At 32.7% G+C, this 27441-nt stretch overlaps 1 protein-coding gene across 1 annotated transcript; it reads left to right on the forward strand.

The window, feature by feature from the left end:
- The first annotated feature begins 14426 nt into the window (after positions 1-14426).
- LOC124945622 (tropinone reductase homolog) lies at positions 14427-17924 on the forward strand. The gene is made up of 5 exons (XM_047486085.1): positions 14427-14569; positions 14659-14866; positions 17035-17358; positions 17427-17620; positions 17715-17924. The coding sequence occupies exons 1-4, from the start codon at positions 14478-14480 to the stop codon at positions 17607-17609; spliced, it is 807 nt and encodes a 268-aa protein (XP_047342041.1). The 5' UTR covers positions 14427-14477; the 3' UTR covers positions 17610-17620; positions 17715-17924.
- The last annotated feature ends 9517 nt before the right edge of the window (positions 17925-27441 follow it).

Raw genomic sequence — 27441 nt, forward strand, 5'->3', positions numbered from 1 at the left:
CTTGAAGAGCGAGAACTGAAAATGCATGGCCATGCTCGGATGGATTAATATGAATCATCCGTTTAATTGATAGTTCAAACTCAGAGTTCAAGAAACATATTTGATAGAAAGGTATGAATGTTACCATATCATCAAATAATACATTAAGAGACAAAGGTATCTTATATTGCACACTTGTTTAAGGACAAGTGGGAGATTGAAGGAATTGTGTCTTTTAATTTAATGTGCAATGACTAAACTTGGATAGGACAAATTAACAGATATAATTTAATCCGATTATTTTAGGAGTCATAGTGCTTTGCTAGAAGCCAACTACGATTAATGGGGTTAAACCTATAACTATTATAATCGGGTCCTATGAGGTCACACACTTAGAGTTGACCGACTAGATAAACGAGAAAGATGGTTAATTATTAATACATATTAGATATTATTAATAATAAGAAATATTATTTATTTGTGAAATAAAATAATATATAATTAATACATATTAGATATTATTAATAATAAAAAATATTATTTATTTGTGAAATAAAATAATATATAATTAATGGTTAATTATGGAGTTAAGATTGTGAAATAAAATAATATATAATTAATGGTTAATTATGGAGTTAAGATTGTGAAATAAAATAATATATAATTAATACATATTAGATATTATTAATAATAAGAAATATTATTTATTTATGAAATAAAATAATATATAATTAATGGTTAATTATGGAATTTTATTTAATACAAAAGGATTCACTTATTTGCTAGAAAACGGAAGTGAATAGAGAGAGAATTGTTCCTCTTTTAAAACGGCTTTTTCTATATTACGGTGAGAACTCAAAGAGGAAGAAATCATCTTTTAATCTAGCAATTGGATTGCTTCCCCTTTGTCTTTTTCGTCCTAGCAGTCGAAAGTAAAGAGATCTAGTCGGGCTCGTGTGGACCAAGTAGAGGAGCAACACGCGGGGCTCTCGATTATTCATTACTATCAGATCTGATCCGGTTCACGCATCAAAGGTATATTTCTATAAACTATATATCATGATTCTATCAATTATGCATGATCATATGATTAGATGTTTAGATTAGATCTATAAATTATTCCGCTGCGAACATCTAATTAACCAACAATTAGGAGTTTGTGTTGTAAATTCTAATATCATGTTGGAGACAAGGTTTAAAGGGTTGTTGGACAAAAGGGTATGTGTTGTATGATTGATTTTCTCATATTTATCTAAGTTGAGAATTGATCTAAAACCTAGTATATTTCCACATGAACCTTTGTATCTTGAGCTATATGAACATAAATGCAAAATGCCTGAATTTGTTTTATTGCGAATTTGAATCTTCAATTTGTCTATTAGATCATGAAATGTTAAGAAGATATGTTCGGGTATTAGAACTTCTAATAAACGGTGACATTCATTACTTTGCCTACAATTTTATTTATGTTCGATGTTAGTGGCCTTTCAATCCCAAAGTTATCTAGTGCAAGAAGATGTATATACCTACCCTACAAAGAAGATAGTAAAAGGTTTATAGAGTGATTAAGTTTATCTTGGTTTAATTAATAAAAGTTAGAACTCAATGCAGGTTCACAGGTTAACATATGAAAATTGTTGTTATTTTTTTCTCACGAGATTTTCCTATAAAATATACAGCATTTTGATAGTAGTTTATTCTCCTTCATTTTTAAAAATATTAACAATGAAGATTTAGAAAGACTTCAGTCTCTTAGCTAGTATTAAATGGAATTACTTCGGTGTGTTTGTAACCCTGAAATTGACATTGGAATTGAAGGGTCCAATTTCAATTCTTATGTTGGTTAGACACTTTAATATTAAGAATTGTAATTGGAATTAGAATTCCAATGAATTCAATATAGTGTAATTTGATAGTTCTCAATTCCAATCTTTTTAGATCAGAATTTAATTCCAAATTAACACGTTTTTCACGTTTTTGACATTTTTAACACGTTTTTCACACATTTAACACGTTTTAACACATTTTTCACACGTTTAACATGTTTTCATGTTTTTGGCACATTTAACACATTTTTGGCACGTTTAACATGTTTTTGGCACATTTAACACGTTTTTGGCATGTTTAACATGTTTTTCGCACGTTTCACACGTTTTGACATTTTCAATACGTTTTTCACGTTATTGACACGTTTAACACGATTTTCACGTTTTTAACACGTTTTTGCCACGTTTAACACGTTTTTTATATTTTGGCACATTTTGCACGTTCTGGCACGTTTAACAAGTTTTTCACATATTTGACACGTTTAACACGTTTTCACATTTTTGACATATATAACACGTTTTTAACACTTTAAACACGTTTATCATGATTTTGGTACGTTTAACACATTTTTGACACGTTTAACACATTTTATTTACGTTTTTGACACGTTTACCACATTTTTGACACGTTTTCACGTTTTGACACGTTTAACAAGTTTTTCACATATTTGGCATGTTTAACATGTTTTTGACACGTTTTTGTATTTTTAACACGTTTAACACACTATTGACACATTTCACATGTTTTTTTTTACATTTTTGACACATTTGACACATTTTAAACATGTTTTTGACACGTTTAACACGTTTTTAATACGTTTAACACGTTTTTCATGTTTAACAAGTTTTTCACTTATTTGGCACGTTTAACACATTTTTGATACGTTTAACATGTTTTTACATGTTTGACAAGTTTAACACGTTTTGAACATATTAAACACGTTTATCATGTTTTTGGCACGTTAAACACATTCAACACGCTTTTCACGTTTTTGGCACGTTTAACACGTTTGATAAATTTTGGCACATTTACCACATTTTGACATGTTTAATACGTTTTGGCTCGTTTAACACACTTGTGACATGTTTAAAATGTGTTAAATATGCCAAAAATGTGTGAAACATGCAAAAAAAAACGTGTTAAACGTGCCAAAAATATGTTAAACTTGTCAAAATGTATTAAACGTACCAAAAACATGTTAAACATGTTAAAAACGTGTTAAACATGCCAAAAACGTGATAAACGTATCAAATGTGTGAAAAATATGTTAAACATGTCAAAAACGTGTTAAACATGCCAAAAACGTGAAAAACATGTTAAACTTATCAAAACGTGTAAAACATGTTAAACGTATTAAAAATGTCAAAAATATGTTAAATGTGCCAAAAACGTGTGAAAACGTGTTAAACGTGAAAAACATGTTAAACATGCCAAAACGTGAAAATGTGTTAAACGTGTCTAAATTATAAAAAAACGTGTTAAACATTTCAAAAACGTGTTTAACGTACCAAAATCGTGATAAACATGTTAAACATGTGAAAAACGTGTTAAACATGTTAAACATATCAAAAACGTGCCAAAAATGTGAAAAAATGTTAAACTTGTCAAAACGTGTTAAAAACATGTTAAACGTATTAAAAATGTCAAAAACGTGTTAAACATACTAAAAACTTGAAAATTATGTTAAACGTGTGAAAATGTGTTAAACATGTCAAAACGTGTTTAAACGTGCCAAAAATGTGCTAAACGTGTAAAAAATGTGTTAAATGTGTTAAACATGTCAAAAATGTGTTAAACATGTTAAAAACGTATTAAACGTGCCAAAAATGTGAAAACATATTTAAGAAGTTAACATTTGAACCGATATTTTATTTTACAAACATAGGAATTCAAATTGAATTACAATTCTATCATTTTCCCAAACATAGGAATTGGAATTGAATTACAATTCTATAATTTTTCCAAACATAGGAATTGAATTGTAATTCAATGCCTATTCTCATGGAATTGGAATTAGAATTCCAATGCCACCAATTCCCCCTCATCAAACACATCCTTATTGTTATTTGTATGTCCAGTTCATAAAACTATCATATAGGTGGAACAAATGTTACTATCGTATGGTTGGTAGATATTGTAATGTAGGTTATATACTTTATTGGTAATTGCTTAACAATATACTTAGTAATTTGGTATGCATAGCTTTCATCTAAGCTTGTATAGGTAGGGATCACATATTTTTTTATTAATGTTTTATGTTTTTTTGTTTGTGTAGACAAAATATTATGAGAGAAAATCGTGCTTGGATGTATAATAAAACTTTACTAGATCGTCATGGTTTAATAAACAGTTTTTCAAATGGGTAGAACAGTTTATAAACTTTGCTACAATCAAGAGTGAATTCATGGATGGTGAAATAAAATTGATGTCAATGTATAAAATGTGAGAACTGTAAATATAATGGTATGGAATCTTGTAAAGATCATCTTTATCACATGATGTGGTTTCGTTAAGAATTATTATAGGCGGACATCACATGGGGAACCAATATCTCACCATGAACCAAAATCAATGATTGTCGATTTTAATCTATTTCGTAAAATGATCAATGTTTCTACCAATTATAATCTCCCACAAGATGAGGCACAAGATTTTCTTAACAAATTAATATAGATGACCATGTTGAAGGAGACGACACATTTTAGGCTGTTTTGAAAGTTGTAGATTAAACTCTTTGGTATGCTCATCCAAATGATACCAAACTTTCTACAACGGTAAGGATTTTAACTTTTAAAACAAATCACAATTTGTCTTTAACCTTGGTGAATGAAATGATTATTATGATGACCAATTTTATGTCACATAACAATAATTTTTTAGGTAATTATACTGAAGTAGTTACTTAAGAAATTGAGTTTGTTGGCTATAAAGATTTGTATGTAGTGAATGGTGCATGCTTTTTTATAGAGACATTAATCTAGATTCCAGTGTAAATTTTGCTTGCGAACAAGATACAAACAACATTGAGGGAATTTTAAAAAGAAAAAGTCTAATAAATAATTCATATATTTTCCATTGACGTTAAGGTTGTAGAGGTCATACGCATCAGAGGTAACATCACAACACATGACATGTCATGCACGACATGAAACCGAAAAAATATAACGTGTCATCCTTTAGATGAAGATGCATGAACATTATATGATTGTGCCTATCCAGGTTTTGTAGTAGAGAACATTTGTTTAGGACTATGTGCTGATGGATTTAAACATTTTAATATATTTAGAAAAGTTGTAACCCTATACAATCTCTCACCTAGTATGTATATAAAGATAACCTACATTTTTCTTTCTTTAATTGTACCTTGGACCGAGAATACAAAGAATAATATTGACATAAATATACAATAATTGGTAGAAGAGTTAAAACAATTGTGGAGGGAAGGTGTTTTGACATATGGCATCTCAAGTCGACTTACATTCAATGTGTGCGGATTTTCTTTGAACAATTAATGACGTTCCACCATATGAAATGATATCAGGTTTGAGTACTTACAACATTGATAGATGTTTAATTTTTATGAAACTTTCAAAATCGTTTAGACTTAAGTTTTGTTAAAAACTGTTCTACTTTGATTCTCATAGACAATATTTATCGGAACAACATAAGTTTAGACGAGATATAAAAAAAATTCATCAAAGATTAAATTGAGATGTCACATCCTCCCTAAAGACTCATCGGTAATGAAATATTGTCGAATGCTAGTGATTTTTTCACTTCTATAGAATACCCTTTAAGCACTTCTATAGGTTTCAGTGTCTTGCTTAAATGAAAAAAAAAAGTTTTTGGGAGCTTCCTTATTGGAGTTAATCTCACATTCGCCATAACCATAATGTGATGCATATATAGAAAAATGTTTTTGATAATATAATCAATTCAGTGATCAATGTTAAGGGAAAGAGAAATGATAATATCAACGTGAGAAAAGACGTGTTCCTATATTGCAATCGCCCCACGTTGCATTTCCATCATTAGAGTAATGGTCCTAAACCAAAATCAATTTACTCATTGACGAAGTAAGAAAATCAAATCATACTTGAATGGATTAATATGACTTTTATGAAGAAATTTCCACATAGTTTTTTTTAAACCTTGTAAGATACATTAATTTTAATGAATGCAAGTTGAGTGGGCTAAAAAGTCCTGACTCTCATATCTTCATAAAATGATTAATTCTAATTTCTTTTTGAAGATTATTTTCAAGGTATGTGTGTGACACATTGATAGATTTAAGTAATTTCTTTCAATACCTTTTCTCCGCAACGTTGAGTGTTTAAAAAATTGAAACTTAGAAAGGATATTTAATCCATCTTTTTTCGATTCAATTGAGCATCTTTTGGTACATGTTCCTTATGAAGCTAATGTTGGATGTCATGTTCAATATAGACAGATGTATCCATTTGAAAGGTATAAAATATTTATATTTAAATAATATAATATTGATATTTTTTAATTAATAAAATATTTTGTCAGGTTTTTGTTAGAATTTGTATCTCCCAAATCCGACCTGCTTGAAAACAATCTGTAAAAACACAAGAAAGAAGAATACAAGAACACACAGATTTATAGTGGTTCACTCAAATTGAGCTACATCTACTTCAGCCACCACCAGATTTACTATGAAGAAGAAGAAGGAATACAAAGTTTTTGCCTCACACTTTATCTCTCTAGAATTCAGTCTTAACAATGTAAACCCTTAATAATCACATATTTATAGGGTAAACATTCAGGTAATAAACCTAAATAACTTTGGTCAGGCCCAAGCACAAAACCAAAAAGAAAACCCAATAAACTATAATTAACAATGTAGAGTTTATTATAAGTGTAGGCTCCATAACTCAACAATCTCTCACTTGGAGACTAACTTCATCATCTCTCGATCGGTGGCGGCTTTTCATCCAATGTCTTAACGAAGAAGACCAACTGAAGTTGCACACAACTTCAGTTTCTCATTTGTCACAGATTTCGTCAACATATCAGCTGGATTCTCACTCCCGGGAATCTTCTCAAGAGCTAATACTCCATCTTCTAAAGTTGACCGGATGAAATAATAACGAACCTGTATATGCTTTGTCCTGCCATGATAAACAAGATTCTTTGTCAAATGAATGGCACTCTGACTGTCGCATCGCAACACACTTCCCTCACAGTCTTGAACCAATTCTCGCAAAAAGGGTTGTAACCACATCATCTCCTTAGCAGCTTCTGTCACAGCAACATACTCTGTCTCACAACTAGAAAGAACAACAATCTTCTTCAATTTTGAAACTCAACAGATTGCAGTACCTCCTATAGTATAAATGTACCATGTTGTGCTCTTCCTACTATCAACATTACCACCATTGTCAGCATCAACATATCCTTCTAAACTCATATTAGACTTTCGAAAATACAAAGCGAGACCCGTACTTCCTCTTATGTATCGTAGTATCCACTTTACTGCTTCCCAATGTTGTCTACCCGGATTGTTCATGAATCTGCTAACAACTCCCACTGCATGTGCTATGTCTAGTCTTGTACAAACCATCGCATACATAATACAACCAATGGCAGAGGCATATGGAACAATTGTCATGTAATTTTTCTCCTCCTCTGTTGAAGGCGACTGATCTTTAGATAGTCTGAAGTGACTAGCTAAGGGGGTAGTAACTAGTTTTGCATCATACATATTGAACCTGCTAAGAGCTTTCTTCACATATTCTTCTTGTGAAAGCTTGAGAACTTCTTCATCCCTGAAAATTCCCATCCCAATGATTTGTTTAGCAGCACCCAAATCCTTCATTGAAAACTTTTCAGACAATTATTTCTTGAGCTTGTTAATCTCATATAAGCTTGCTCCAGCAATCAACATGTCATCAAAGTAGAGAAGAAGAATAATGTACGATTTATCAAACCTTTTGATATAAAAGCAACGATCAGCTTCACACCTCAAAAAATTGTTACTTTTCATGAAGCTATCGAACTTCTTGTACCATTGCCTTGGAGCCTATTTTAAACCATACAGACTCTTCTGAAGCTTACATACAAGCTCATCTTTTCCTTTGATTTCAAATCCTTCTAGTTGTCGCATATAAATCTCTTCATCTAAATCACCATGAAAAAAAACAGTTTGACACCCATTTGTTGAAGATGAAGGTCTTCTTTCACAACCAAACTCAAAATAGTTCTAATTGTCATCAATTTAACTACTGGAGAGAAGATTTCATTATAGTCAATACCTTCTTTCTGTTGAAATCTTTTCACAACCAACCTTCCCTTGTACCTCATGGTTTTATCATGTTCTTCTTTAATCCTGAAGATCCATTTGTTGTGAAGTGTTTTATTTCCCTTTGGTAGCTCAGTGAGCTCCCAAGTCTGATTCAACGTCAAATAGTCCATCTCATCTTTCATCGTAGTCTCCCACTTAACTGATTCATCAGATTTTATTGCTTCGTCAAAACATTCAGGTTCACCTCTATCTGTCAACAAGATATAGTTCATAGATGGAGACCACCTGTCAACTGGTTTTCAATTCCTTGACGATCTTCTCAACTGTATAACCGGTGTTTGCTGATTTACCTCTGGGGCCACATTCTCAACAATTTTATCTTCAACAACACATTGTTCTTCTTCGACAGTCGGTATATATTAAGCTGAAAAATCTCTCAAATCGACTGTACCAGTCTCTTCCAACTTGGAATCACCATCTGATGTCTTCCCAACACAATCTTTGTAGAGAACATGTTCATTGAAGATAACATTTTTGTTACGAATGATCTTCCGATTTTGATTATCCCAAAACCGATAACCAAACTCGATATCACTATAACCAATAAAAAAATATTTATTAGACTTTGGATCAAGCTTGCTCCTATCACATTCATTATATGAACATATGATAAACAACCAAACACTTTCAAATAATAAAGGTTTACCTTTTGATTGCTCCAGGCTTCTTCAGGAATTCTAAATTCAAGAGGAATAGTGGGTCCCCTGTTTATCAAATAAGCAGCAGTATTAATAGCTTCTGCCCAAAAGTTTTTAGGCGGCCCTGTATGCAATCTTATGTTTCTAGCACGCTCGTTCAATGTTCGATTCATTCGTTCAGCTACTACATTCTCTTGAGGCGTTCGGGGAACAGTCTTCACCATACTGATCCCATTCACAACACAATACTCTTTGAAATCTGAATTGATATATTCACCTCCATTGTCGGATCTCAAGCACTTAACTTTCTGATTTGTTTCATTTTCAACCAAAGCCTTCCATTTCTTGAAAATAACAAATACTTCAGACTTGTGCTTCATAAAATATACCCACGCCTTTCTTGTCGAATCATCTATAAATGTCACGTAGTATTGTGATCCGCCAATAAAAGAAACAGGTGTAGGTCCCCACACATCAATGTGTACCAACTCTAGACTTTCTTTCTTGAGTTCCTTCCCAATTTTTAAGAAACTCACCCGTTTCTGTTTTCTAAGAATGCAGGTTTCACATAACTGATATTCAACAGATCTCAGTTCTGGAATCTGTCCATTCTTCAAAAGAAATTTTATCCCTTTTTCGCTCATATGGCCCAACCTGTAATGCCACAACTCACTGTTCTTCGAGTCATCAACTACAGCAACAACTGATTCTCTGCAAGTTGAAGTCGTGTATAACGTTCCAGTTTTGTGACCTCGAGAAACAACTATTGCTCCTTTAGTCACCTTTCACGCACCATTTCCACAACTGAAATTGTGACTTTCTTCATCAGGTTGTGTAACAGATATCAAATTGCACATTAAACCTAGAATGTGTCTCACCTTATTAATCTTCCAAACATAACCATTTTCCATCTTCAATTTGATGTCCCCCATGCCAATAATATTTAGTGGCTCACCATCTGCGAGATAAACTTTCCCACAGTTTCCAGCCACATAATTCTCCATTAATTCTTTGTGGGCAGTGGTGTGGAAAGACGCTCCTGAGTCCAAAACCCATGAATCTATCGGGCTATCAACAGACAGAAGTAAAGCATCAGTGACAGATTCTGTAACAACGTTGACTGCATCATTTTTAACATCATCATTTGTCTTCGGTGCTTTGCAGTTTCTCTTTAAATGACCCTGTTTACCACAATTCAAGCACTCAAATGTCCGCCCAAACTTGGACTGACTCCTCCTGCTCCTTGACATAGAACTGCTCTTACCTCGATTGAAATTTCTATCATTACCTCTTCCCCTGTTTTTCACATTCAGAGTCGAACCTTTGAATGTTTCACCAGAATCAATTTTACGAACCTCTTCAGCAAAAATATGATCTCTAACTTCAACAAATTTCAATTTAGCATTTCCAACTGAATTACTAATTGCTGCCCTCATAGGTTCCCAAGTATTTGGTAGAGATGCTAACAAAATCAGGGCACTAACTTCATCCCCAAAATCAATCTCAACAGATAACAATTGATTCACAATTGTATTGAATTCATTCAAATGAGTAGTGACAGAAGTACCATCAACCATTCATAAGTAAAAGAGTCTTTTCATTAAATGTACCTTGTTGTTAGCAGATGGTTTCTCATACATATCAGAAAGAGCTTTCATCAGACTCATGGTGGTCTTCTCCTTTGCTACATTGTGAGCAACCGTCTTGGCTAGCGTCAATCGGACAACTCCCAAAACCTGTCTATCAAGGAGTTTCTATTCAGCTTCATCCATCTTCTCTGGTTTCTCACTCAAAGGAACATGAAGCTTCTTTCCATAGAGATAATCTTCAATCTGCATTCTCCAGAAGGCATAATCTGTCCCATCAAATCTTCCAATCCCATGTCCTATACTGTTCTCACTTGCCATTGTTTCCAATGCTCAGATCTAGCCTAGTTGCTCTGATACCAGTTGTTAGGATTTGTATCTCCTAAATCCGACCTGCTTGAAAACAATTTATAAAAATACAAGAAAGAAGAACACAAGAACACACAGATTTATAGTGGTTCACTCAAATTGAGCTACATCCACTTCAGCCACCACCAGATTTACTATGAAGAAGAAGAAGGAATACAGAGTTTTTGCCTCAGACTTTATCTCTCTAGAATTCAGTCTTAACAATGTAAACTCTTAATAATCACATATTTATAGGGTAAACATTCAGGTAATAAACCTAAATAACTTTGGTTAGGCCCAAGCCCAAAACCAAAAAGAAAACCCAATAAACTCTAATTAATAATGTAGAGTTTATTATAAGTGTAGGCTCCATAACTCAACAGTTTTTACATCATTTAAAGAAGAAGGTGAAAATAAAACAATAGTGGAAGCTTCGATCTGCAATATTAACTTACTAAAGAAATCTCCACATTCATGTTATGCTATTTTGAACCACATGTGAGTTCTAAATGGATAAGACCAAAATGAAATGTGGAAGGACCGATTTATATTTTTATCCCTCATCATTCTATTTTTAATTTGAAGTTGTTCATAGATATGTTCTATTCAATTGTTTTAAAGTTGATTTGTATTACAAGTAAGTTTATTATATGTTAATAGTTTATTTAATTTATTTCACTCAAAAGTAAAAATAACCAATATATCATGATTTATAGGATATATTGTTCACTTCAAGCACACCATACCAAGGATGTGGATTTTGATTCACGGTTTCATGCTTAATGCTTATGTGAGATATTTAAATTTATTATTGATTTATTAGTCACTATATGTCTTATGTTTGATGTCATATATATATATATATGAATTACAATTGATTCAATTTCATATTCTCAAAAGATCATGTTATTGTCTTGAAAAGGGGATTGGTTTATTACCTTGTATAGGGGTGCGATAATCATCAATGAGTTGGGCTATATATTTTATTAACTGTTTTATTTGGCATTAAGAGTGTAAATGAGTCAATTTTCTCGTGAGTAGCTCGGTCAAAACTCGACTCGAACTCGGTTTGAACGAGATTAAGTCGAGTTCGAGTATCTTGATTATAAAATCGAGCTCGAGTTTTATATTTGTTGTTCGAGTAACTCACGAGTAGCTCGTTATATATATCCTTACACCGCCCATGACTTCCATTCTCAAAACCCCTCTCTATCTCCTCCTTCCATTCTCAAATAGTCAAACTCATCTTTCTCTCTTCTCCTTCCATTCTCAAACAACCAAAACCCATTTATGTCTTTTCCTTCCATTCTCAAATGGCCAAACCCCTCTCTCTCTTCTCATTCCTCCATCTTTCAAATTCTTTCTCCATCAAAGAGACCTTGAGTCATCTACTTTTTGGAATCTATTATTAATAGAAGCAGCTTGTTCATTGCTTTCACTATTTCATATTTAGAATCTTATAGAATTTGAGGATCACTATGTGGCCATTTCATCATATTGCCAAACTTTTAATATTTATGATGAACATTTTATAAATATTCAATTTTTTTTGTAATTTTTAAATGAGATGTTTGTGATTGAATAATTATTTTTAAATTATGTGATTGTATTTATATTTCGTATTCTTAAGTGATTATATATGTATAGTTTGTGAAATATATATTATATTATGTTTGCGATATTATTAGTGGTAAAATATATTTTTAATTAATAAAAATTAATTTTCGTGTTTGAGCTCGAGTAGCTTGAATTGTAATCAAGCCGAGTTCGAGTATAAATTTTGGTGCTTTATCGAGTTCGTGTATTTACAATGAGGGGCGGAGCCAGGATAAAAAATTACATAGGGATGATTCATTTGCCCGGTTTATTCACTTAATTTGCCCCATTATTTTTTAAATTTAGGTGGGGCTGGAGCCCACTCTAGCCCAAGCATTTTTTTTAATTTAGGTGGGGTTGGAGCCCACCCTAGCCCAAGCGTGGCTCCGCCCTTGTTTACAATGCAATGCAATTTCAGTCGAGTTCGAGTAGTATGGTACTCGGCTCGACTCGACTCGTTTACATCCCTATTTGGCACACTCGATAATATAACTCATTAAAATCTACAATGAATAGTGGCGATTTTTTTTTTTGAGAACGCTAGGTTGCGTTTCTCCTATGGAGTGCAACTAATTTCCGCGGGTTAAACACATAATCCACAAACACACTTAACTATTTATAAAACCATAAATTTGAGATTTACTTGCATGGGGTTGTATCAATAGATCCACTTGAGATAGTAATTATTTGGATTAGGGGTGTAAACGAGCCAAGATCAAACTAGCCCTGGCTTGAGTTCGGATCGACTCGTTTTTATTGGCTCGGCTCGAGCTTGAGCTCGATCGAGCTTTCAATATTAAGCTCGAACTCGGCTCGATCATATAACCATAAGTTCGAGTTCAGCTCGAATGACTTGAATTTAAATATATTTATATATTAATTTCTTATATTAAAAAAAACATAATGGATGTCGAGAGTCCATTCATCGGACCATACAACCCTCTGTGTATTTTTTTTGTTTTATGCCCTATAACTCTTTCTCAGCCAAGACTTGGTTCACATAAGAATAGACGTATTAGTTCGCGTAAGAATACATGTAGAATACTTAAGGGAGTTATTAATGTTCAAGTAAGTTTGAGAAGAATATTTTCAAGTCGTGTATTATATTTGAGATAAACTTTAAAATATATTAGACTCTATTATGTTTTTTTTTGAAAAATAAAACAATTTTTAGTGAAATAAAAATAATTTTATATCTTATAAAATATAATATATTGAGATTGCATATATTAAATAATATTACAGTATAATTATATTTTGATTTGATTTTTATAAATTATATTTATGTAAATAATTAATATTAAATATATTTATTTATTTAAAATTTATAAATATTATATAATATATATTTTTAATTAATAAATATTATTTTGGTATATCTCGATAAATACTTTGAAGTGAAATAAAAATAGTTTTATATGTTATAAAATATATGACATTACAATCGTATATTAAATAATATTACAATATAATTATATTTTGATTTTATTTTCAAAAATCATGTTTTTGTAATTAAATTAATATTAAATATATTTATTTATTTATAAGTATTATATAACATATATTTTTTAATTTATAAGTATATTTTAGGGGACATATAGTCCATAGATAATCTTATAGATATATTTTAAATTTTGATTAAAAAGTAAAATATAATAAAAAAACTATATGATTAGGTTAAAAAAATGTGAGTCATACTTGAGCTCGAATCTTAAACGAGTTGACTCGAGCTCGGCTCGAATTCAATTTTGATTGAACTCGAAACAAACTTTGACTGAGTCTCGAGCAGGCTCATTTACACCCCCAACGATTGGGGTGAATGGCATTGTAAGAAAAAAGAAGAACCATTTCTTCTAGTTTGTTCCAGATTTGTAGGATCAATTGCCCTAAACGAAGAAGGCCTAACTAAACACTCGCCTTAGCTAGTCAAGTCCTGAGGGGTCAAAACGAAGCGACTTGTTAAGTTGAAGGGCTGAAATGAAATAGTTTATTATAAATCATTAAATATTACAGCGGCCCATCTTTGTCATTTATTTCACAATTGATAAGTCAAACAGTTCGAGTATTGATGGTTCACCATAAAATAAAAGTCATTCTAGCTATATATATATATATATAAAATAACGAAGATAATAAAAGAGAGAGAAGGAAAGAGATAATAATAATAATACAAACATGGCGTCCAATGAAGGATTGAGCAGTAGAGAACAAAGATGGTCTTTGAAGGGCATGACAGCTTTGGTCACTGGAGGAACCCGAGGAATAGGGTAAGTATCCTTTCTATAGTATACTATCAATCTCTGTAAGGGATTACTTAATTAAATCATGGTCTCTGTTTGGTTTAATATATAATTAGGTATGCCATAGTGGAGGAACTAGCAGGATTTGGTGCAATAGTTCATACATGTTCCAGGAACCAAACAGAGCTTAATCAAAGGATTCAAGAATGGGAAAACAAAGGATTTAAGGTGACCGGTTCCACATGTGACTTGTTTGAGATAGGACAAAGAGAAGAACTCATCAAGACTGTTTCATTCCTCTTCCATGGAAAACTCAACATCCTTGTAAGTTCATCCATCTAATTAAGATTCTTTTTTCTTAGTATGAGTCAAAATGAAGAAATGTTAATCTTTTTAAATGATCATGAAAACTCATATATAACCACAATTCTTGCATTAGCTAGCTAAACCAGGCTTACTGTTCATCTACTTCCTGTATTTCACTTTATATTTTTTTTTATTCACTTTCTTAATGCCAAAACAACACTCACAATTAGTACCCATTCATCATCTATCTAATAAGTCAACTAAAACAAAATACAAAATACATTTTTAAAGTTAAGGTTCATAAATAAAAGATCAAATTATTTACTACTTTTTAAGACTCCATCGCTATAATTTGAAGCTCGAATTTTGAATTATTTTGTATAGAGTTCGAATTATTATTATTTTAGTTATTTAAAGTTTTTTTTGAACGCTTTTTTTTATTATTATAACGTATTATTTTTATTTTTCTAATTAATTTAGTATATTATTTACAAACATTTTGAAACATATTTTTTTAAAATGGAGTGTTTTTGAGATTTTTATGCGTTACAAACGTCTATATTTTCGAGATATACACATGGTTCGAAGTTTGAATGCCTTAGAATTTGTGCTGTGTGGGAAGAGATGATAAATTTGAAAAAATAGAATTGATATTTTATTTTTATATATGTGATAAAATAATTCAGAAAAAAAAAATATTACATTAAAATAAGAAGATGAACATGTATTTATTATACAAAAAAATCAAATAGTTAAATTTGTAATAATTGGAGTTTGGTTTAACACAAATATCTAAATTGGTCTAAAATAGCAATTGACTCTTCCTTTTTAAGCTATTATTTTAGGAACTGATGGTTAGAATGAGTTGAGTTGAATTGAATAGGGTTTTCTTGGGATTTTATAAACATAAATCAATATAATTAAACATTATTTTATCCAAAAAAAAAAGGCACATGACTCTATTATTAATTAAAATATTAAAACACGTCTTATTTTAAAAAATATATTTTTCGTTATATATTAATACACTTTTAAAATATTTATCAAAAAAAATTAAATTTATAAAAATTACTACCAATCAATTTTTTTTAAATAATTCATAAATTATTCAAATAAATTTCTACTCCTTCAAAGTTTATTTGAATAAACTTATTTGGTAAAACTTTTACAAATTAGGTTAATAGATATACTGTTAATAGATATATTCAATTCCTTGTCTTATCTGTTTATTTGATAATGTTATATAGTCAATATAAAATTCAAAGCATTTCGTTGAATTTGGCAGTTGGAAAGTTATAGTAGCCATTAATCCTATTTTATTTTTATTTTTTCAATGAAAAGAAAAATGCCCACGTTGACTTAGCTAGACCTTGTTTGATGTATGTTTTTATTAGATAAATCATATTTTTTTGAAAAATTAATTTATTTGATAAAAAGAAGTGGAATATTTGAGATTATTTATGATAAAAGTTACTAATTTATATTTCATTTTTTAAATATTAAATAAAAATGGTATTTATTTAATAATTTAATTGATAAAATGACTAGTTATAAGATAAATAGTTAAATCCAAATAATCTTCCATCAAACAAAGCTGCCTTCATCTTTTAACTTTCAATTTGTTAGATTCAAATCACATAAAGAAATCAAATATTAAATATAGTTATTTTCATTTTTTTCTATTCTAAACATATAATTTTAGAGAAATAATAAAAAGTGTATAAAAAAATAATTTTTTTTTTCTCTTTCCTCACTCTCTATCATTTTATCATTTTTCCGCTAATAATATGATGTCATGTTATTCATTTTCTTTACCACTCCTCATAATTTTAAAATACTTGACCAATTTGGAGTTAGACACATAAAATACAATATTAATATTAAACCCTCTTTACTTAACTTCCATTTTATCAAATGAAACATGTTTAAGAACATTCTAAAACAGATCCTCAACCAAAGCATTAACATTTTGCATTTACTTTTTTTTTTATACTTATCTGCAATATTATTACTATCCCCCCTTATTATTTCATCTACCCATATAATTGTCTAGTTTAATATTACTATCTCAACCTAAATATTTTAGGCACATGGGTTTCAGTACCTTAGTAAAAAATGTTTACCTTTGTAAAACTATTGTTGAAGCATCTAAAATATCATATATCCTCAAAATAAAACTGGTGTAGGTAAATAATGCTGCAACAACAATGCTTAAATGGGCAACAGAAGTGACAATGGAGGATTGGTCCCATATAATTGGAACAAACCTAGAATCCCCATATCATTTGACTCAACTTGCTCAACCACTCCTCAAAGCATCTGGCCGAGGAAGTGTTGTCTTTGTCTCTTCTGTCGCGGGTCTTAGGGCTCTTCCTGCTCTTTCTCCCTATGCCTCGGCTAAAGCTGCCATTAACCAACTTACTAAGAACTTGGCATGTGAATGGGCAAAGGACAACATTCGGGTAAATGCTGTCGCGCCTTGGGGAGTCAAAACCACCATTACCAAACAGGTGTAGATATAATTATTTAAAAAAAATCATCGATATCTTGGATACTATTAACTTGATATGTAATGCAGGAAGAAGTTGATCCATCGATTAGTGCTTTGTTTGGAAAACTGATCATGCAAACTCCTCTACCTCGAATAGCCGAGCCAGAAGAAATTTCATCAATAATAGGATTCCTTTGCCTTCCTGCTGCTTCTTACCTTACTGGACAAGTCATTTGTGTTGATGGAGGATACACTGCTGGTGCATTCTAAGTTTTTATTGGGTAATTAACAACTATGATCACTTTATTTTTTCTAAATAAAAATCTAAGCAATTTTTTTCTTATATCTTTGTTTGTTTGTTTGTTATGTTTTCAGAAAGGCAATTGGCCTTAATTTGGATAGAAGATCATCAATGGCTAATTCCCTCCTTGCATACATCTTATATAGTGATGTATAATTGCAATTTAATAAAGTGTTTAATCTTTGTATTATGAGACAAAAGTGTCTATTGGCTGCAAATACTTCTTAGTACCTTATTATATGATTGAGTTGTTTCAAATTTAATCTGAAAAAATGATATTGGAACATGTATTAAGTTTTGTGTTTTAAATGGGTTATAGAAAATATACTAAAATGAAGCCATAGATAGAAAGCAGAGGCAGTAGAGAAAAAAAGAAGATAGAGCAGAATATTCAAGATTAATACTTCTTTCTTTAATGTTTCTACATTAGAATTTTCTTTACAAAATCTGTGGAGATCTTCTTCTGGCTTTTCCCTTATAGTCGCATATTTCAACCTTAGATCCTGGCCATCCAATCTCATTCATCCAAGGGGTATTCAAGATTCTTCTTTCTTTAAAATGTTTCTACATTAGAATTTTCTTTATCAAATCTGTGGTCCACTTCTTCTGACTTTTACCTTATAGTCGCAAATTTCAACCTTAGATCCTGGCCATCCAATCTCATTCATTCAAAGGGTATTCAAGATTCTTATTTATTTAAAAAGTTTCTACATTAGAATTTCCTTTACCAAATCTTTGGTCTTCTTCTTCTGGCTTTTCCCTTATAGTCGCAAATTTCAACCTTAGATCCTGGCCATCCAATCTTTTTCATCAAAGGGGTATAATCGGCCTGTAATAGTATCATAATTTTGAACTTGCATTCTAGAAGCCGTGTTTACATGTCCTGAATTAATACTATATATAGTTTTGTTTTTCATATTGTATCTTGGTTTAGTCTACTATTCAGATAATTCAACCATCTAAACAAGTTAAATATTATATTAAATCACAAAAAGAAAATATAATTTGAAGAGTGCTAAATTAAATTTAAATTACATGGTTTCAACTACTTACACCAGTGGGAAAAGGACTATTAAAGACGGCGAAAATTGTCGTTTAAAGGCATAATACCGACGTTAATGACTATTAACGTCGGCGACCAAAGCCTTCGTTCGTCGAAATTACAAAAGTCGACGTTAAAATATTTTGATTATTAACCATGGCTTTAGGGGTAGGAAGTCGTGGTTAATAATGTATCATTATCAACGTCGACGTTTTGAGGGCGACGTGGTTAATAATGTATCATTATTAACCACAACTTTAGAAGAACGCCGTGGTTAATATCATTATTAACCACAGCGTTCTCCTAAATCCGACGTTGAAAATAGTTGCTCTCGAGTTTTTTATGGTTCACTTATTAACGTCGGCATTCCTAACGCCGACGTTAATAATTATCACTCTCTGGTTTTTGGTTATTTATTGAATTTCACAAAACCTGTTTCAAATGCTTTTACGAAAAAAAAAAGAAAATTCATAAATCAAATTCAATTCCAAATTCGACAAAATTCTAAAATCGTAATACAAAAATCTCAAATCAAATCGTATGTGAATCACTAATTGGGGGAGGAGGGGGAATCCTATACATGAGCGCCTCTAAAGCCTCTTGTTGTGCGTGCACCCGTGCCACTAAAGAATCTTGTTGTGCGCGCACATGTGCATGGATATCGTTCATCCTCTGCTCCTATGCCTCCTTTTGTACTTCATGATTTGCACGCAGCATCTCCACTTCTTCTCGCAGAATCATGTTCTCCTCCATCAGCGTTTGTTGTGACACACGCAAATTGACGCTTGAAGTAGAACTTCCCCTTTGATCGGGTCTGAAGTGAGTGGGATGTATTCCCGATCCCATCCCTGTCACCCTCCCGTGTCCCTGTCGTCCATAGGCAGACTCAAACATCTCGAGCGACAACATATTAGGATTTGTTTCTAACCGCTCGCGCATCATAGTTTACAATCATTTACAACATTAATGTTAGTAACTTAAAACTTAGATATCTAAACTAAAACGATAGAAATTATGATGGCCTGCTGAACTAGCAGAGAAGGCGCGGTTGTTGAATCATCGACAATCGCTCTCCTAGTGTGTGTTTATAGGAAGAACTCTACTTGACTAAGGGGTGTCCCATCTCCTTCTACTGTACAAATAACATACATATATCATATGTTAGATATTATGTATATTTAATACGTTTACTAAAAATGACCATACCTCGTTCTTTCTACGAAAATGGTTTGTTGCTAGTGTGGTGGGGGTACATCAATTTCCTTTTCTTGTCAGCGTTGGTCTTACTTTTTTTCTGCAATTATAAGATAGTAGTTGTAAGTTAATAGTCGAAAATGACATATAATGAAATATAAATGACTATATATTATACCTTAAATTTAGGCGTGAAGTAGTGATTGTCAAGCAAATAATTCCAATCTTCGTAATAAAATTCCCGAGAATGGTTTATTCTGATTATGTCCTCGTCATCAATATACGGGTCAATGTAAGTCTTCTTGTTCGCATATCTCCACATATCCCATGCCTTTTTTACTTGTGGCATCATCTTATCTCTATAGGCTTCAATGGGAATGTCTGTTGAACTCTCGAAAGGATCCTGAAAAATAACAACATATTTTAGGATTGTAAAAGTTTTAAATTATAAGATAACACGTTAAAAAAATATAAAAATCACGGAGATAAACTTCCATATATGGTTCAATTGGGATTGGGAGAGATCATACCAGTTTTTTAGACGATGTGGCACCAACTCGCCTTTTCGGACAACGCTGCCAATATGGCGAGACCAATAGTGGGCGTTATCGAATATAAGTCTTCCATCCAAGTCCCTGAATTCCAACATTATCTTCTCTCCGGTTCACATTCTCTTAAGAACTGTGTTTTTGTTCTTCTCTCGTCCCCTCCTCGATGAAGACGCTACTACAAAATAACATTAAAACAAAATTTGTTAAAATTTATATAATGATTTAAATATCACATATAAGTTATTATTAATACATGCAGTCTCAAAAATAGGAGAATCCTCCCCCGGGGTGCCAAACTCCTCGGGAATGGTGGAATCTTGATCAACCAGTCTTTTAATATCATGTAGCTCGGATCCCATAAACTGCATGGGATCATTGGACTCTACAACATATGTACGAGCTTCATAATCTGTACGAGCTCAGAGGTCGTCCAAATGTCTCGATAGTCTTCGCTCTCGGAGCGCGTTCAACTTACTCGAAAGTGCTCGTCTAGTACCCCGTTTAGGTGGCATGATATCTGAAAAAGAAATAAAGTTAAAATTGTACATAAGTAATCATATTGGACACACACAAATAAAACATGTCTAGATGTTCGAATAACAAGGATTTATCTTTGTGACAATTTTCCATCCATGTCTAGATTCTATATATGTAGCATAAAAAACCTAGTTTGCTTGATTTGCCATTACAAACGGATCATGACTTTGAGTTCTCAATGTACTATTCACATTAACACTTACAAACTCATATTTATCTACTTTTTATAACACGTTCTTTGGATTGTACAACAAACAATCTAAACTTGAAAAGAATCACCCGGTTACCACCAAAATACTGAACTTATATGATATTTGTGAGTACTCCATAGTAATTTATTGTTTCAGTCCCATTGTTGCCAACTACACAGACACCACTATTTTGCGTGGTTAACACTTCGTCATGATTCTCGGTGTTGAACTTATACCCGTTTATTTTACAGGATTTATATTTCTTAGCATGAATTATCAGTCCACTCCCAAGAATCTTCAAACTCAAAGTTCGATTTGATTCATCATTCAATTGCTCCACTTTAATCTTGAAAAAACTTATGTAAAGTTTATCATGTTCAAGACTAGAAAGATTGAGTCGCCCTGTATCGGTAATATTGTTCGATTTCGATACAATTTCTCAAAATGTATACGTGAGCAAGCTCTCGATCACCCAGTTCGTATGTGTAAAGTGTCGCAATCGATAGGTTTTCAATTACCAAGAATATAGAAAGTGTTGAAGTTGGTTATATAGATGTGTCTATTGACTCTTGATCTTCTAAATATCGAGCACATAAACTCACTCTCTCGTGCAAAAGGTAACTCTCACTGCTTGACCCTTTAGAAAAGTTTTTGTTCTGAAGGTATTTTTTCAAAGTACTCATATATTGTTCAATTGGATACATCCATCAATACTGTACAGTCCCCCCTAACAAAGCTTCAAAGGCCAAGTGTACAGGCAAATATATCATTATATCAAAGAATGAAGGTGGAAATATTTTTTCCAATTTACAAAGGGTCAAAACAATGTCATCATGCAACTCTTTCAATTTATCATGATTTAAGGATTTTTGACACAACAATCGGAAAAACCTACACAAGAGTACTAGAGCATCGTACACATCATCCGGAAGTAAAGAACGTGTGGTAAGTGGAATCAAATACTATAATAAGATGTGACAATCGTGACTCTTCAATTAGGAAAATTTCTTATCAATTACATTTACACACCCTCCAATATTAGAATAGAAGCTTTCTCGTAATTTTTCATCTGTAAGAAACATACATGTTAGAAAAATTAAGTTTTTTTAAACCGGCCAACAATTACAAGTTTTGAATATTTATTCTAAATAATTAAAAAGGGAGAAATTGTTAGAAAAATTAAGTAAGTTAATTTTAAACCGGCCAAAGAACTTAATCAGTCTCAAACTTTCTTGTGCAGGTACAGCTCAAGCTGCACCGGACCGGTTGAGGCATTCTGTCTCAAAGAACCAGACATAATCAAGTAAATCAATTTGACTCCTCTCACCGGATCGATTGAGATGTAAACCGTATGAAGTATCATTTCCGGCTGGCTCAATATATCGAAGATCTTAAGGCCAACGAGAAATTATTCAAAGTGATTAAATCTATGAAGATGACGTAATAAAATGATGAAGATATTTCTTGGAAATACACAAAAGAATGATCTGAATCAGAAGCATGCGGCAAAAGGAATGATTACTGATTATCCAAGATTACAAGCAACTTCTGACATAGGCGGTCGGCTAATGCATGTCTTCCATGTGTCCAAAATGGCAAGACGTGCACGCTACATGACTCTGATCGGCACGGCTTCAGATGACCAATCCAATGGAGAGGGAAAAATATGACCGTTGTCATATTTTTATATAAATAGAAGCTCAAATGTGCTGAAAAAAAAGGAGGATTTTCTACATACGCATGACATTCATACAGATTTCCCAATTCTACAACGAGACGAACTTTACGCGCGACCATGAACATCTATTGAAATCCTTGAAATTGTTTGAAATATAATTGCGAGAACTTTGTGTATTTTACCTTGTGTAAAAGTATTACATCATTTGTGAGTGGTGTAACCGACGAGCAGTAAATAAGATTCGGTCGGAGTGTGTTTGTTGAATATTCTAGTTAGTGAATATCCTTCCCACTATTTGAGAATAATGGGTGACATAGGAAATTCAACTCCGAACATCCATAAAAAACCTGTCTTGTGTTCTTCATTTTATTTTCCAGCTTATTTACTCTAACCAACCGAACCGAAATATCTATTATCTCAACCGAAATAACTTATACTCCCCTTAGCCGAACCGACTTTCCCCTCATTCAAACCGACTTCTCCTAATACCTTTCAAACTGAATTATGTGAGTTTCTTCAGATTGAAATAGACATTTCCGCCCTTGAACTCGGTTCAAGAGTCTGTGACAATCTATGTATTGTTAAAAGCGGTTCTAATCTTTAATCGGATTAGTACCAGTGTGTTATGTGTGTTGTTTGTAAGCGATCTACCTTTAGTCGGACCCCGGTCTCCTATCGGCGATCCAAATCCTAACAATACATAATCGTTTTCTTCTGTTCCAAGAAAAGTGCGTATGTGGTTGTCGGACATTGAAGAACACCATTGACCTCAACGTGATGTAATGGATGATTTATGTTTAATAATTCCAAATCTTTACGAGCTTTGAGTCCATCCTTCGTTTTTTCTTTGAAATCGATTATATACCTAACACGTTATCACAAATGTTTTTCTCAATATGTATCACATCCAAAATATGCCTAGATAACAACGTTTTCCAGTATGGTAGCTTAAAAAATATTCTGAGTTTATTCGAATTATCACTCTGAGATTAATGATTAATTTTTACCTTCTTAGGAAGGTATTTAGTCAAACACATGCCTTTCAAATCTCTTGCGTGCTGTTAGGATCGGGATCGCCGAAGGAGACTGGTGTCTCGCTAGGGTGAGCGCTTACACACACGTTGATTGATAGTAACCCTGTTAGAGGTTAATATCGTTTTCTATACTTCGCAAGTTGTCACAAACTCTTGAACCGAGTTTAAGCGCGGAAGTGTCTGTTTCAACTTGAAACAACGAAAACATAGTTTAGTCAGTGATATTAGAACACAAAGTAAGAAGAGAACAAGACACATGATTTATGGATGTTCGGAGATGAAACTTCTACGTCACCCCTTCTTCTCGATATTCACTCAGAATATTCAGATCGTTTATAATGCTTACGTCGAACACCCAAGGCTTATTTACTGCTTGTTTTCGACTTCTCACTAAGCTCACTCTGTTGAACAGAAACAGATTCTGTCAACTTACAATGCTCACCACTCACACATAATAGATGAAATTGTAATACACTTGAATTTCTAACACACAATGGTTTGAAAGCTTAAGCAATTTGATAGTAATAAATGGAAAACAGTGAGCACACTTGTGGAGTTTGTCAACAGGATTGCTATGGTATACCAGGTGCAAAAGATGTTTTTCAAGGTCGTTAATCCGGTTGAGCCTTCATATTTTAAATAGAAAATATGACAACGGTCATATTCTTCTTCAACGGATATATTTTCTTGATAGTACTTCGTTCCTTGAATCTAATTGGTTGAGGATCAGTATAATACAACTTTAGGATATCTTATGATCTTGTTTGATGATAAGTCAACATGGCATTAATTTTATAATGATTTCCGAGGAGCAGTATCAGCATGCAGATTTGTCTTCTACTAATTTGGCTTGTCTAGGGTAATGTGATAAATATCTACTCCAAGTGAACTACATTAGACTTATACCGAAAAGGTGGTCTGAATTCATTTGGCAAGCTTCTACTTTCCAAGAGATTTTATCAGACTTGTACTAAAGAGGCAATAATACGGTATGCACATGTGAAGGTTCCCCTCTGTAATTACCGAAATTTTTCTTCCTAGCACTAAAAGGGAAACTATCGGTTGTAGTTAGTGTAAGGCTATCTTAGCATAAAATCGGTTCTGCTTCTTATTTTAACTAGTCAAACTACCGATCGATTACCGATTTCTCCCTTTGTGAATAACCGGTCAAGTTGCCATTAGTTGGATATTACCGGTTCCACTTCTTGGAGTAAAAACCGGTCAAACTACTAATTTCGTATAATACCGGATAAATTACCGGGCAAACTACCGATTGCGCCGACTTTTATGAACCGAAGATACTACCGATTAGACTACTGATTGGTTTACCGGTTCTTCTTCTTGACATATTACCGATAATTTTACCGAACAACTTGCTGAGTGGTAAAGCCGATTTCTTCTACCGAACCAATACACTATCAGTTATGTTTCTTGTATAAATAGCTGAATATAAAGCCGATCAGATAATACCTATTTGTGCCGTCTTTATGACACCGGTTCAAATATTACCGGTTGCAATTCTATAAGTAGATGACTGGACGGATAACTGATCATAGACTAAAGATAATACCGGTCAACTGGCTGAGCGGTAAAACCAATTTACATTACCGAACTGAACATATAACCGATTGCTCCTCTTTGAAAGGTAACTGAACATAATGCCGATTTGCGCCGTCTTTATAGAACCAAATGAGTAAACTACCAGTTGCGGTTTTACTGAATTATGCATTTGTCCTTTAAGGAGAAACCGAGCTTCTTTGCTTTCCAGTTTTTATTTTTATCCTGCACAAATGATGAATTTTGTTAAGTTCTTTAGATAATTAATTACTTACTAATTAATTATCTAATTTATCTAACACGTGCATTAATAATTCGGTTCTAGACAAAAGATTAGGTGACAGTCTTAACTCTGTATTACCGTCAAATTTTTTTTTTTCCTCATCAATGATGAGTAGGTGGAAAAACCTTTGATGACTCATGTAACACTCTTTCTTGTAGTGAATCAATCTCAGCGAAGCTGTATCCTTATTACAACATGGGCATGCAAATTTTCCCTTCGTACTCCATCCGGATAAATTTATTTATGACGGAAAATCATTAATAATCCACAACATAGCTACCCGCATATTGAAATATTCTTTACGAATTGCATCGTAAATCTTAACACCGGTATGCCACAACTCTTTTAACTCGTCAATCAATAGCTGGAGAAACACGTCAATCGAATCCCCGGGACTTTTTGGTCCAAAGATTAACATGGAAAGAATGAAGTTATTTTTATCCATACAAATTGTAGGAAAGATGTTGTAAGGGATAATAACAACATGCCTAATGCTATAAGAAGTCTTTCCATTTGCAAAAGGTTGGAACCCATCACTTGTGAGAGAAAGTCTTACATTCTAAGGCTTGGAGAAGAAATCTTTAATCTTTTCATCGAAGGATGGTTGTTTCCAGGATAAAATTTTCAATTAATTCCTGAAGAATATAAGTTTTTCGTCACTTGTGATCTTCTATTAACGTCAACTAGTCATAACGAGATTTTACCCAATCTTCTTCATCAACATAAGATTCCAAAAAGACTTTCAGCGTAGGGATACCAATCTCGATAGGTTGTAAGGAATCCATACAATATACCCGAGAAAAGGAAGTTTTGTATGTCGAGGCTCGAGGAGTCATACGATATCCCCATAAGGAAAATGGTAACTTTTCATGCCAATCCTTATATGTACAAGTCATCTTCTTGATGATTCTAATCACATTCTTCTTCGACAGCGCTGTTAGTTTGGGGTCGATAGGGCAAATATTTGTGATGTTCAATCTTGAACTCTTTTAGCAAGAATAAAACATTTCCCTGGAAATATCTTCCATTATCTGAAATAAGGGCATGAGGTACTCATTATCTAGAGATGATGTTAACATGGATGAACTCTACCAGTTGAGTATATTTCAGAATTTTGTAAGATGTTACCTCGACCCATTTAGAGAAATAGAGGATGAACACATGTCCATTTGTCGCATGGGGATAATTTTTTCTGATGATATCAATTACCAATATAGAAAAGGGCCATGGTGATGTCATACTGTATAACAAAGATGTAGGAGTATGCTTTAGATTAACATAGATCTGACAATAGTGACAACATTTTACATACCTGACACATTCTTGTTCAATGTTATTCCAATAATATCCAAGTCAGAGTATTTTTCTAGCAAGGGCTAGTCCATTAATGTGTGGACCACATACAACTACGTGTACTTCCTCTATGACCCGTCGTGTTTCGGGACCATCGACACAGAGCATGTTTTGACCATCAAAAGATCGTTTGTAAAGCTTGTTAGATATTCAAGCATAGTTGGTGGAATATTGGCGCAAGGCTCTTCATTCCTTAGCTCGTAAATGATACGAATATTCTCTATACTTGATGTAACTTTGAACAATATCGAACCATGGTTTGGTGGGAAATTGAATGGAGGCTATCACTACGACTTCAAAGTTGGGGTTCTGTTTCTATCGAATTTTCAGAAGTTTGACCTTAATTCCAATACGGATTTGGGTCATAACAGCTATCGTAGC

Source organism: Impatiens glandulifera, chromosome 7 (genome assembly GCF_907164915.1).
Source record: "Impatiens glandulifera chromosome 7, dImpGla2.1, whole genome shotgun sequence".
NCBI lineage: Eukaryota > Viridiplantae > Streptophyta > Magnoliopsida > Ericales > Balsaminaceae > Impatiens > Impatiens glandulifera.

Excerpts from the sequence above, each read along its gene's own strand:
- LOC124945622 (XM_047486085.1), top strand. The coding sequence starts at position 14,478 with ATGGCGTCCAATGAAGGATTGAGCAGTAGAGAACAAAGATGGTCTTTG. Across the intron at positions 14,570-14,658 it reads GGAGGAACCCGAGGAATAGG|GTATGCCATAGTGGAGGAAC; the intron begins GTAAGTATCCTT and ends ATATATAATTAG. Across the intron at positions 17,359-17,426 it reads AAACCACCATTACCAAACAG|GAAGAAGTTGATCCATCGAT; the intron begins GTGTAGATATAA and ends TATGTAATGCAG.